Source organism: Brachyhypopomus gauderio, chromosome 3, assembly GCF_052324685.1.
Source record: "Brachyhypopomus gauderio isolate BG-103 chromosome 3, BGAUD_0.2, whole genome shotgun sequence".
NCBI classification, from domain to species: Eukaryota; Metazoa; Chordata; class Actinopteri; order Gymnotiformes; family Hypopomidae; genus Brachyhypopomus; species Brachyhypopomus gauderio.
In genome coordinates, this window is record NC_135213.1 from 4,362,712 (window position 1) to 4,375,404 (window position 12,693).

The 12,693-nt window shown below is 45.9% G+C and overlaps 1 protein-coding gene across 5 annotated transcripts in view; it reads right to left on the reverse strand.

Annotated features, from left to right (window-relative positions):
- The window catches only part of trpm3 (transient receptor potential cation channel, subfamily M, member 3), a 139,938-nt gene extending 131,571 nt beyond the window's left edge, over nt 1-8,367 (reverse strand). For 3 of the 5 annotated variants that reach the window (XR_013129871.1, XM_076999011.1, XM_076999006.1), the window contains exon 1: nt 7,941-8,366. Coding sequence is in view for 4 of the 5 variants with exons in the window: in XM_076999011.1 (XP_076855126.1) it covers nt 7,941-8,117 (177 nt within the window). In the remaining variant the exon portion in view is untranslated. Of the gene's footprint in view, nt 1-7,940 lie in introns of all 5 variants that reach the window. The other 2 variants (XM_076999007.1, XM_076999010.1) reach the window with 2 other exon arrangements.
- Nucleotides 8,368-12,693: the final 4,326 nt, after the last annotated feature.

Genomic DNA, 12,693 nt, shown 5'->3' on the forward strand with positions numbered 1-12,693 from the left:
TATTTTCAGGCAGGCATATTTTATTTAAACTATTTTTGACATTTTGCACAATGCATAATGCGCACTTGCGGGTAATGTTCTCTAACGTTTCATTAAAAAATAAATAAAAGCTGAATAAAGCCAACCTACCGTGTATATTCATTTATCTGAGTGTTTTAGGTTTTTACTTTGAAGAGGAAAAAAGTCCTGAATGAGAACGGGATCCCGTTTAAGGTGCTCTAAATAATTTTTTTTTTTTACCCGATTCGACTATTAGTCAACTAAAGGGAAAAGCTGACGAATCAGATTCGACTATGAAAATCCTTAGTTGAATACACCCCTAATTTTCAGTAATGTTTTTTTTTATATACAGAAAGACAAAAACAGACATTTTAAGCAAAAGCCCATAGGAGACTGACCTCAGGTCAGTCTACCCTTTAGCTTGGGAGATTGTTAAATAACAGTAGGTGAGGTGGAAGTAACTGTCCCTCACTAAGGGGTTGGTAAATTTAGGCAGAATAGCAGACGTTAACTTCTCCACGTGACACATTTTGAGCTGATGGTACCATATTTTCCAGACAATGTTGTGTTCTAGAGTACTGAGGCAGAATGAATTATATGATATATAAATAGCTATAAATAACTACTTTGGTGGATAAATCATGTAGTATTTAAAAGGCCCACATTCTTATATATTTTCCTTGATGTCTACTTAAACCATTTGTGTAGCTTTATGCTCCTATAATTAATTTTTAATGTCTATTTTACAACCACTCTTTATCCCTCAGAATTAAACAGTCTGTGTCTGTTACGCTGCGGTGGATATAATTGGCTGATTGGCTGTCCTATATTGTGCCTTACAGAGAAATAACTCTATAGGCCAGAGGTCCACAACTGGCAGACCGCGGTCCGTATCCGGACCCAAACGCAGTCCTGTCTGGACCCAATCTCATTCCTGATTAACTGGATACAGACCCAAAAAAATGTATTAATTTTGACGGGAGAATTAATTTTAAACCGGAGCATTTATTTCAGGGCTATTAAAAAAAAACACTCTGTCACGAGTGTTACGTTCGCCACCCCCAGCGCAAAAACTTGTGTTCGCCAACCCCCCCGCTCAACAACTTACGTTCGCCACCCCCGCCGCCCTGGACCTCAGGTCATAGCTATCTGCCAAAATTGGACCGCGGAAAAATATAGTTGAATACCCCTGCTAAAGGCTAAATGGCAGAGATATGTACTGTAAATACATTTGTTCTTGTGAGGTCACTGAAACAGTGATTTCAAAATAGCTGAAAAGTGTATTTGAAACTAACAATATCACTTAAATTTGTTTTTTAAATAAGGTGAGAATTTCAGTTTTCTGCATCAGCATGAACCGGGAGCCTGTGCTCCATCATTAGTGATGAGGATTGAGTAGTGATGGAGTTGAGTAGCAATGCGGATTGAGTAGTGATGGGGTTGAGCAGTGATGGGTTGAGCAGTAATGGGGGTTGAGTAGTAATGGGGTTTGAGTAGTGATGGGGTTGAGTAGTGATGGGGTTGAGTAGTGATGGAGGTTGAGTAGTGATGGAGTTGAGTAATGATGGAGGTTGAGTAGTGATGGGGATTGAGTAGTGTGATGGGGATTGAGTAGTGATGGGGTTGAGCAGTGATGGGGTTTGATTAGTGATGGAGGTTGAGTAGTGATGGAGTTGAGTAATGATGGGGTTTGAGTAGTGATGGGGGTTGAGTAGTGATGGGGTTGAGTAGTGATGGAGTTTGAGTAGTGATGGAGGTTGAGTGTTTTTTAAATAAGGTGAGAATTTCAGTTTTCTGCATCAGCATGAACCGGGAGCCTGTGCTCCATCATTAGTGATGAGGATTGAGTAGTGATGGAGTTGAGTAGCAATGCGGATTGAGTAGTGATGGGGTTGAGCAGTGATGGGTTGAGCAGTAATGGGGGTTGAGTAGTAATGGGGTTTGAGTAGTGATGGGGTTGAGTAGTGATGGGGTTGAGTAGTGATGGAGTTGAGTAATGATGGAGGTTGAGTAGTGATGGGGATTGAGTAGTGTGATGGGGATTGAGTAGTGATGGGGTTGAGCAGTGATGGAGTTTGATTAGTGATGGAGGTTGAGTAGTGATGGAGTTGAGTAATGATGGGGTTTGAGTAGTGATGGGGGTTGAGTAGTGATGGGGTTGAGTAGTGATGGAGTTTGAGTAGTGATGGAGGTTGAGCAGTGATGGGGTTGAGTAGTGATAGGGTTGAGCAGTGATGGGGGTTGAGTAGTGATGGGGTTGAGTAGTGATGGGGTTTGAGTAGTGATGGAGGTTGAGTAGTGATGGAGGTTGAGTAGTGATGGAGTTGAGTAATGATGGAGGTTGAGTAGTGATGGGGATTGAGTAGTGATGGGGGTTGAGTAGTGATGGGGTTGAGCAGTGATGGGGTTTGATTAGTGATGGAGGTTGAGTAGTGATGGAGTTGAGTAATGATGGGGTTTGAGTAGTGATGGGGGTTGAGTAGTGATGGGGGTTGAGTAGTGATGGGGTTGAGTAGTGATGGAGATTGAGTAGTGATGGACTTGAGTAGTGATGGAGTTTGAGTAGTGATGGGGTTGAGCAGTGATGGGGTTTGAGTAGTGATGGGGTTGAGCAGTGATGGGGGTTGAGTAGTGATGGGGTTGAGTAGTGATGGAGATTGAGTAGTGATGGACTTGAGTAGTGATGGAGTTTGAGTAGTGATGGGGTTGAGCAGTGATGGGGTTTGAGTAGTGATGGGGTTGAGCAGTGATGGGGTTTGAGTAGTGATGGGGTTTGAGTAGTGATGGGGGTTGAGTAGTGATGGGGTTGAGTAGTGATGGAGATTGAGTAGTGATGGACTTGAGTAGTGATGGAGTTTGAGTAGTGATGGGGTTGAGCAGTGATGGGGTTTGAGTAGTGATGGGGTTGAGCAGTGATGGGGTTTGAGTAGTGATGGGGTTGAGTAGTGATGGAGGTTGAGCAGTGATAGAGTTTGAGTAGTGATGGAGGTTGAGTAGTGATGGGGTTGAGCAGTGATGGGGTTTGAGTAGTGATGGAGGTTGAGTAGTGATGGGGTTGAGAAGTGATGGGGGTTGAGTAGTGATGGGGTTGAGCAGTGATGGGGTTTGAGTAGTGATGGAGGTTGAGTAGTGATGGGGTTGAACAGTGATGGGTTGAACAGTGATGGGGTTGAGTAGTGATGGGGTTGAGTAGTGATGGAGGTTGAGTAGTGATGGGGTTGAGTAGCTTCAGGTTTTTTTATTAGTCTGATATTTATGGTATATCACGTGGATACATTTAAAATGGTCATGAAGTTTGTTAAATCTGTGTATTTATTAGTCATAGTTCATAACAGCAAAGGTTTTTTTGTCATGAAAAGAGTAAATAAAGAGTAAAATATTATCCCTCATCAGTTATGCAGCTGTGAGAATTTGAAGATTACTCAAACCCTGAACAGGAATTGTAGTCCCACCTAGAAAATAAATGGGCTCACGTGGTAAACTAGGCTCACATGATTTAAGTACAAAAAAAGGTAGAATTTTCTAGAACTGATATGCAGACAGCAAAATAGGTGCCATATCAACACACACTAAGGGGTTCGCTCCATTCTGTTGAGTTTATTGGCAAGAGATGTGATCAACAGAGTTGTGTGTTCATTACTCATGTTCCTATTAGCACATGCAAGAAGAGTCCCAGGTTTTCATGATTAGATCATACACCACCAGGCACAGATGTTAGGGAATACTACTAACGAGAAGGCTTTGGATTAAAAGTGCTTTATGTCAGGGTGGAGAAAATAAACATTAACCACAACTGCAACAGAAACACCAGAATAGCAGGAGTGTACGATACTCACTGTGGTGAAGAATAATTTGCTGCTATTTCTCGTAGAAAGTCAGATATTTGCCTCCTTGGAACTGAATACAAGTAGATGATTTTAAAATGTTGTGCTGGGTAATGTCACCATGACAACCAGAAGTAAGCCATATCTACCCGGCTTAATGCCCCTTGGCAGCAGGAAAAAGATCTGCCCCCCCACAAACATCTCCGCCGCCTGGAGGGGTACTTGCAGCTAATTCCGAACCGCTCTGCTCCTGTTTGCCTAAGTGTGCCGATGCAACTTAAAGGTTCCTTGATCCCCTCCAGAAATCTAAACCGTGAGGAATTCAAAAGTGAAGAAGTCAATGTGCATTATTTAGGCATAGGTCAAAGATCAGGAGCAGAGGCCTGATGGTGATTTGTTTAATCTTATTTGTAAACTTTTCATTCGAGCCTTTTCAAAAGTATGTCCACACGACTTCACCCAGAGTAGTGCGTAGAGCAGAAAACTATTTAATGGCATTCGATCGGTCCTAATGATTCTTATTTCTGACGTTCTACGGTTATGCTGTGAATTCTAATAACATTACTTTCATGGCTGCAGTAGGATGGGCTCTTGTGACTCCTTTAACACATAGTGAAGAATGCGATCCAAGTCATGTTTCAAAGAGAAAATGTGTTGCCTAATAATAAATGTGCTAATGCACTACAATGTATTTATACTGTATCATTCTGAATTTTTCATCTGCAAAATTGCTTGCTGCCTGGCAAAATACAGCTGAATTTAGATCAAAGATTGTATATAAGCTAAGTGTCAAACAAAGTTCACATCTTTGCTATAAACACCATCCTACGATGCATCGCTGCAGAGCTAAACTAATACAAAGAAACAATGGGTAGATGGCAAACTCAGTTTCCAAGCTACAGTTGCTAAGGTTGTTATTCACACACATATGTACACACACACACACACACACACACACACACACACACACACACACACACACACACACACACACACACACACACACACACACACATTCCTCCTTCCTTAGAGCAGTAATGAGCATGCTCTCTCTCAGACACACACACACTATCTGCTTCTCTGTACTAACACTATCTGTTTGAGCATAGCTGTGTTGGTATGCTGCAAGATCTTGATATTTACACTGGTGTACCTTGTTTTCTGCCTACCGAGCATGAAATCACACTTCCTTCATGATGTTACTCTGAACAAAAGGTCACTGCAACCAGCTCCCCAATAAATTTTTGCTTTTTTTCCTCATCTTCTCATTGGGGGGAAATACTGTCCCTATGAAGGCACTGGACCAGTTGGTAGAACCTTCTGGAAAGCCTTCTGTTCCAACCCAGTCCCAACCAAGTTCCTCTTTTTTCTTTAGTTTTATTCCTTGTTTTACTTTCACCAAAGGAGAACGCTGACATCAAACCGCTTAGAACACAGATACTGATGTTTAACCCACTTTGTTTTGACTTGTTTTGGTGCAGTCTGCAGAATAATCCTGCCAACGTCACCGATATCAGAACATTTGTAAAGAGCGAAAGCGATTTTACTTAAAAAAATGTTAATGAATGCAGTCATTTAAAGTCATATGACTTCAAAAACTGCCACTACCTTTAACCTTAAGCTTAAAAATTTCATGTAAGCTCATGCTGCTTATTGTGAACATGCAAATTTCAGACCATTGGCCACACCCTACCACAAGCCCCATTGGCCACACACTACCACAAGCCCCATTGGCCACACCCTACCACAAGCACCATTGGCCACAAACTACCACAAGCCCCAGTGGCCACACCCTACCACAAGCCCCATTGGCCACACCCTACCACAAGCACCATTGGCCACAAACTACCACAAGCCCCATTGGCCACACCCTACCACAAGCACCATTGGCACACCCTACCACAAGCACCATTGGCACACCCTACCACAAGCCCCAGTGGCCACACCCTACCACAAGCCCCATTGGCCACACCCTACCACAAGCCCCAGTGGCCACACCCTACCACAAGCCCCAGTGGCCACACCCTACCACAAGCCCCATTGGCCACAAGCCCCATTGGCCACACCCTACCACAAGCCCCATTGGCCACACCCTACCACAAGCACCATTGGCCACAAACTACCACAAGCCCCATTGGTCACACCCTACCACAAGCCCCAGTGGCCACACCCTACCACAAGCCCCAGTGGCCACACCCTACCACAAGCCCCATTGGCCACACCCTACCACAAGCACCATTGGCCACAAACTACCACAAGCCCCATTGGTCACACCCTACCACAAGCCCCAGTGGCCACACCCTACCACAAGCACCAGTGGCCACACCCTACCACAAGCCCCATTGGTCACACCCTACCACAAGCCCCATTGGCCACACCCTACCACAAGCCCCATTGGCCACACCCTACCACAAGCCCCACCCCATCCCAGTGGCCATGCTCCAAGTTGATCTTTACAGCACTGAGGGGCATCAGGGCCACGTTCCATGTGATGCATCCAAGTGGAGTTGTTACTATAGCAACTCAACTTCCAGTGCTCTCACATCCACCTACAGAGACCCTACTGTTCTTTCTAACTTCTGTGAAATGACTGCATGCATCAAGAACTTGTCTCCTGCTCCAATGGATCTGGAAGTATTTTAAAAAACAGAATCAGCCAAAAATGTACACTGGTATCACTGGTGGGTGGGTTACTTGTTCTGAATGGCACTGGTATCACTGGAGGCTAGTAGGTTGGTTGTTCTGAATGGTTGTTTCTTTTTGGTGTGAGTTTGGTGCAGTTTCGTATTAAAACATATTTTCTGCATTGGCAGTGTATTTCTGTATTATGGGCACTTTGCTGCAGGTGAACGGACAGTGTCTCTTCTAAGAGTCCAGTGTCCAATCAAACGTTAACGACCCACTGTGTCTCATTAGCATGGTCTATTAATCTCAAAATCAAAAACAAAAGCAATTTGGTCGTAAACAGTTTGGAAATGTATAGGGTGCTTTTATTCATTTACAAAATTTAAAATAAATTGCCTTATCTTGGCCATTTCTTTGAGGTCATGCCCACCATAGATCATGTACATTAATGGAGAATGAATGAAAGTATTTTACGTTAGCTATTATTAGTTTACAGTAACAAATGCTAACATCAGCTAGGATTCCCAGCCAGATCCCCAGCTGGAAAAGAGTGTAAACAGAGGGCTAGAAAAGTGCTGTTATGGGAAGTAGTTTGGGAGGTCTAGTAGGAAGCCATGGAACCGGATGAGAGCAGTGTGACTAGTGGAGCTCGAGGGGAGAGAGAAGTAGAAGGTTCTAGCACAAGCCAGATGGTTCTAGCACAAGCCAGATGGTCTGGGGCGTGAGCACCTCTGCAGGGCATGCTCCGACACGCACACACTCCGGCATGGAGAGCAATAGCCAACGTTCCTAACGCTCCTGTAATCCACGATCAGAAGTCCGACGGTACAAAATAAATGTTTAGAATAACGTAAAAAAATTTTTTGTTCATAATAAAAAAAGCTTAAACTTTTTCTTCAAAGGTTCCAAAGGACTGGTATAATCTCAGGGCAGCTGGTGAAACATCTACTCCATCACATGCCTGACACACCTGGCGAGCGCGTAAGGGGTTGTAAGCCACAGAGGGGTGACCTGCCCCCAGCCAACACATGCGCAGTTTCAAATAAAAGAAACATGTCAGTGTGCCATGACTCTCGCCCTAAAGGCAAAAAAAAAACGGTGGTCTGTATCTAGGTAACAACTCTGCCGAGGTTCTTTGCCTTTTTCAGCATTTCAGCGTTTAATTGTTTAAATGACCATGTTTTAATGTCTGCTTATTATCACATTGTCTAAAACAGTATTCAGTATTATCACACTATCAATTGCTAAAGGAGTCTGCAAAGCTTTGAGAACGATGCTGCCGGATGCAAAGTCTTGGCGGGGTTTCCCAGGACCGCAATCAGGGCTGGTTGGGGACCATTTAGGTCCCGCCTGCATAAGCCTCGCCTAAGTCTTTCCTGCACCCCCGTGCCCTCGCTCAGCGTGGGCTCCCTCCTCCCGCCCCACCCCTGCACCCCAGCCCACCCCACCCGCGCGGGCGGGGCCACACACAGATGCTGCTCCGGTTCTTACCGCTGCTTGTTGGGAAGCCAGTCCCGACTTCTTGGCGGATCCCTGCCTGGAGCTCAGCCTCTTCCAGGACTCAGAGAAGCGCCCCCTGCTGGTGGGGCGTCCGGGCGCCTGCGCCTCCTCGCGGGTGGAGCTCACCCTGAAGGCCTCCCGCCTCCCTTCCCACTTGCGCTTGGTCATGACCTCGGGAACGGTCCCTCGTCCTAGGTCGGTCGGGTCAGCGGGACGCAGAGCCCCGCGAGGAGCCTGGGTTATGACTTGACCAATGGGGCGTTCTGTGGAAACGTCTGCGTGCGTTAGGGCATCGCCTTCCAGTTTCTCCTTTCACTCCTCGCTCTACTCTTCTTCGGGAAGAAAAGAGGCAAAAGAGAGAGTGGGCTTGCCTCCCACACCCTGTTGCATGTGCCACAGAGTGAGAGATAGAGAGAGAGAGAGAGAGAGAGAGAGAGAAGGAAATGTAGAACAAGAGAGGGAGAGCAAGTCAGTCTTTCTGCCGAGAGCTCTGGGAACTGTCCTCGTGTGTGTGTGTGTGTGTGTGTGTGTGTGTGTGTGTGTGTGTGTGTGTGTGTGTAGCCTTGCTGGGTGAATTTCCTCCCCCCTTCAGACCGAGCAGGTGAAGGCGATCGGCACGTTCCAGCCAGTCACTTGCGGTCCAAGCGCAACGTTGCCTGCTCGCTCTTCCCGTGCCCTGGCTGGCTCACACACTCTCTCTTGCTCACACACACACACACTCTCTCCTCCTCACACACACTCTCCCTTTCTCCCTCCCTTCTCTGTCACTCTGCCGCTCCCGCGCTGGGCACCGTCGCTCCGCGCTGGTCTCTGCCGATCTCACCTGGTGCCTGGGAGTTAGTCCGAACCGAGGCGGGAGGTTTCGGGCGCTGGAACGTTCCGGCAGCAGAGGACTCCGTTCTTTTTGTCCCTCACCGGTCCCCTTTCATGCTCCGTTTCTTTGTCGTTCACACTGTTTTTAATCGCCAGAAGAATGCAGTTTTCCCTCACACAAAGCCTCCGAGACTTTCACCCCGTGAAAAACACGTGGCTACTGCCTGAGAAAAAAAACCTAAACCAGCCAAGTTAAAGTTCTCCATCAGGAGCTGCATGAACCCACCGACGGTCCGCCGTGGAAATCCTGTGTGTGTTGACCAGTGCTGCATGGAGATTGCACTCCTTTGAACGGGGTCCTGGACGGGGTCCTGAACGGGGTCCTGAACGGGTTCCTGAAAGGCCTCCGACGTGCTCCAAACCTGCAGCCATGACCCACGGAGGCTTTGAGAGCCCAAGACGCCTGGTGCTAAAATTCGCCCGCTCTGAATGACGAGATCTCTGGAGACCTTGTTGCATATCCACTTGAAAACAGAGACCATTTAGCCTACTGGGACTGTGGATGTGATCTCCGATAGCAACAAGATGGGGAGGGGGGGGGAGGGGGCTAAGGGGGGATTCTCTGGAGTGTATCTCTATATAACTGTTGATGACACACACTCTCGTGTGATTTGCCAGTCAAAGAGAAATAATAGCAGGTGCCAGATAAAGGAAATACAGTATTGTGTTGTGCTAATTCAGTACTATCTTAATGGAAACCAATTTGGCATGCGGATACAGACAAACAGTGTGGTAAATGAGGAAGCCACTGAAGGTGAGAGAGAGAAACGTGGTGGAGTTATATTGCTACGATCGAAAGAAGAATGAAGAATGACTCCACCTTTGAACCTAAAAGAAGAATGGAGCTAGAGCCTTTAAAGATTGAAATTGGCATCGTTCACATGAACCTCAGTTTAAACCTCCACCCCCACCCAGTTAAAACCTTCAAATCTTTGTCTCATGTACAGTAAAGGCTGTAGTCCCATAGTCGCAATTGCATGACTCGTGTGCTGATTAAGGTAATACCAACTACACAAACACCAACTAAATCCTCTCCTCCTACTCCCCATTACACAGGCACACAGCACAAGTGGTCGCAGAACCTGCCTTAGGCCCGCCTACTTGTGACCGAGAGTTGCCAAGTTCTAAAGTCCTTCAGTAAAGCTTGCTCAGTGGTTCATTAATGTCCCAGCATGCACCACAGAGGACCCTACAGAGAAATTAGCATCATGCATCTCTCACTTCATAGTGGGCTGAACCAAACGTCAGGAAACCAATGAACACGACGTTTTCTTCACTCAAACGATCATGTGATGGTTTTGCATATGCCGTCATAAAACATCTCTTATACAGTACCCCTTTTTCTTCGGATTACTTATGTCTGTTATGCAGTAGCTATCCAGCGATCTATTACATTATTTATTACATAAATTAGTTTTCAAGTAAAGTTTAATATAATACATATTCTGGATAGTTTACATGCAGTTTAAATATTGATTATATTTATGGCACATTCTGAGAGGTTATGAGCATGAGTAAAGTGTGTTTATAACAGCTTTTGAAGAGTCGAAACCTGCTCTCATAGCCTGTTGCAAAGACCACGACACACTGACTGACTCACCACCCTTGGGAATAACTAGGACTTTTCACCGACACAAGCCAACAACTGAAACACTGCTCGTTATATCCAAGAAAACAAATACCTTAAGACCAAAACAACAAATGTCAACCAAGCTCCCGGGGGGACAGGTGGTGGGCTGACGTTAGAAAATTTGGAGCTGTTTCTTGCCTTAGGTGTCAGCAACAAACTGCGCTATCCGTCAAAAGGTAAATCAAAGTGGTATCAGCAGCTTATGCTTGCCAGCAGGCTACATTTATTCAGCATCTCCTCGGTGGTTCTCACTGCCAATATCACGTTGTAAGACTATTTGAGTCTATCAGTTTAATACACACTACATGTGCTAGCACCGTTTTTGAGTTCGAGACATCTGAAAGTTGTGGATCGACAAGGTTCTGTATAAAAGAATTATTCGAATCAAAACAGGTTGTGTTGACACCTGAAGTGCCCTCCAAAACCGTTACGTGCTCAGTAGATTCCTGTGAGCACTGATCAGTCACGTACTTTCTCAGGCTGACAGGCCCGAATAAACGAAGCGTTCGTTCTTTATCGCCATAGTGATTTTACGTACTGAGCTCTGATAGTCGAAGGCATGGGGTCATTAAATGGCTCTTAGGTAAAGAAAAACGTTCAGAAATAGTTAAGAATTTCATTCCAAAACCAAATACATCATTCTCAATTCACCTAGCAAGCGCGTGACCATTCTAGTTTCAAATCCGTAACCGTAATGCCGCTGAGAGACGCGTCACGTGGAGCACGTCGGTTTTGAACGGGAATGTCGTGTTGTTTTGGGGTCCTGAAAGCCGCGGTACAGGAGCTGGTTTCCTACCTTCATGTCTGTGCTGTGTGCTTGCGGTATCCGTCTGTTGCGGGTTTTCTTGTCATGGGATCCCACTCCCTGGAGCGGCACAGACAGAACCCCCAATCCCTCTTTTGCTTTATCGCAAAGGTCAAAACCTGTTTGCAAAATAGAAGAGATTAAGAAGAAAGGACAGTGCCTTAGACTGGAAAACAGCTCTAAAACGGGCATCCAAACAGAAAGGAAATGTCAAGAGTATTGTGCTATTTAAGCCCAGGATGTATTAGCAGGTTGGTTTTACGTTTGATGGGGAGGTTGTATGTCCCCTTTCAGCCCTTTCAATGTAATGACCCAAACGGATCCGGTAAACATTCCTGCGCACGTGTGCAGAACCTTGAGGACCGCTCCCAAACTAAAGAAGACCCATGCCGGATAATTACCTCTTTTTTGACGACATGAGCAGGTTGGGATACTGTTCCTAGATCAGCTCTCTAACTCACATGGTGACGTCGACTGGCTTCAGGTTTTAATCTTGACTCAGAAATACCTGTATGGACAGGTGTGTGATCTACGTCCTGCTACTACAACATTATCATTTGCTGCTGATTTCCCAAACGTTTTTCATGATTTGCATTAGCGATACAAACGAAGCCGTTAAGCACCATTAAAACTGTTTGCGTCTGGTGGGCGTGGCCCCCCAAGAAGCCGCAGGAATGTCGCGTGGGCGATCCTCGCATGGCCCTTTCTCACTCTCTCTCTCCTTCCCCGTCCTTCCCAGTCCAACCTCGTTTTCTCTCCCTCTCTCACACTTCCACCCTACGCCCTGTTCACTCTCCCTGTCTCTCACTCTTCCCCTTCTTCTTCCTCCTCCTCCTCTCCTACGCACCACACCGATCGTTCTGCGAGCACCTGCGAGCGCTAGGGCTGCGTGTTATGGTAAGGTCCAAACATTCCTGCTCTGTGGCCACAGCTTCCTACATGAAGTAAAACAGGAGCTCCTGTCCTGCGTGTCCAGGGGCAGGTCGCCTTGTGGGCTGTTCTCCCGCCCACCTGTTAATGCCTTTGAGCAGCCTGCCTAATTGGCCTTTTGATGAACGCTAAAAAGGTTGTGGATGCATTTTTAGCAGTGTATGGCCATCAATAATTCAAGCATCGCATTGACAAACTCCATGTGTGTGCATGCTCTCCTGTGTGTGTTGTGTGTGTGTGTGTGTGTGTGTGTGTGTGTATGTGTGTGTGTGTGTTTGCATGAGCCTTTAACTGGCACAAAACTAATGGCATGAAAATTATATCAGACACTGTTATGAGTTTAGGTTTTGATTAAACTGCGATAGTATAAATAAATCTCAGCTAGGAACAGAAACTGAGGTTCCAGGCCTTGAAGTTAGTCATCATAGTCAGCACACGTTTGTAATTAAAGCAAATATGACAACAGAAATGGTGTGTTTTAGGTTCAGAAAAGGTGGAGTCAAGAT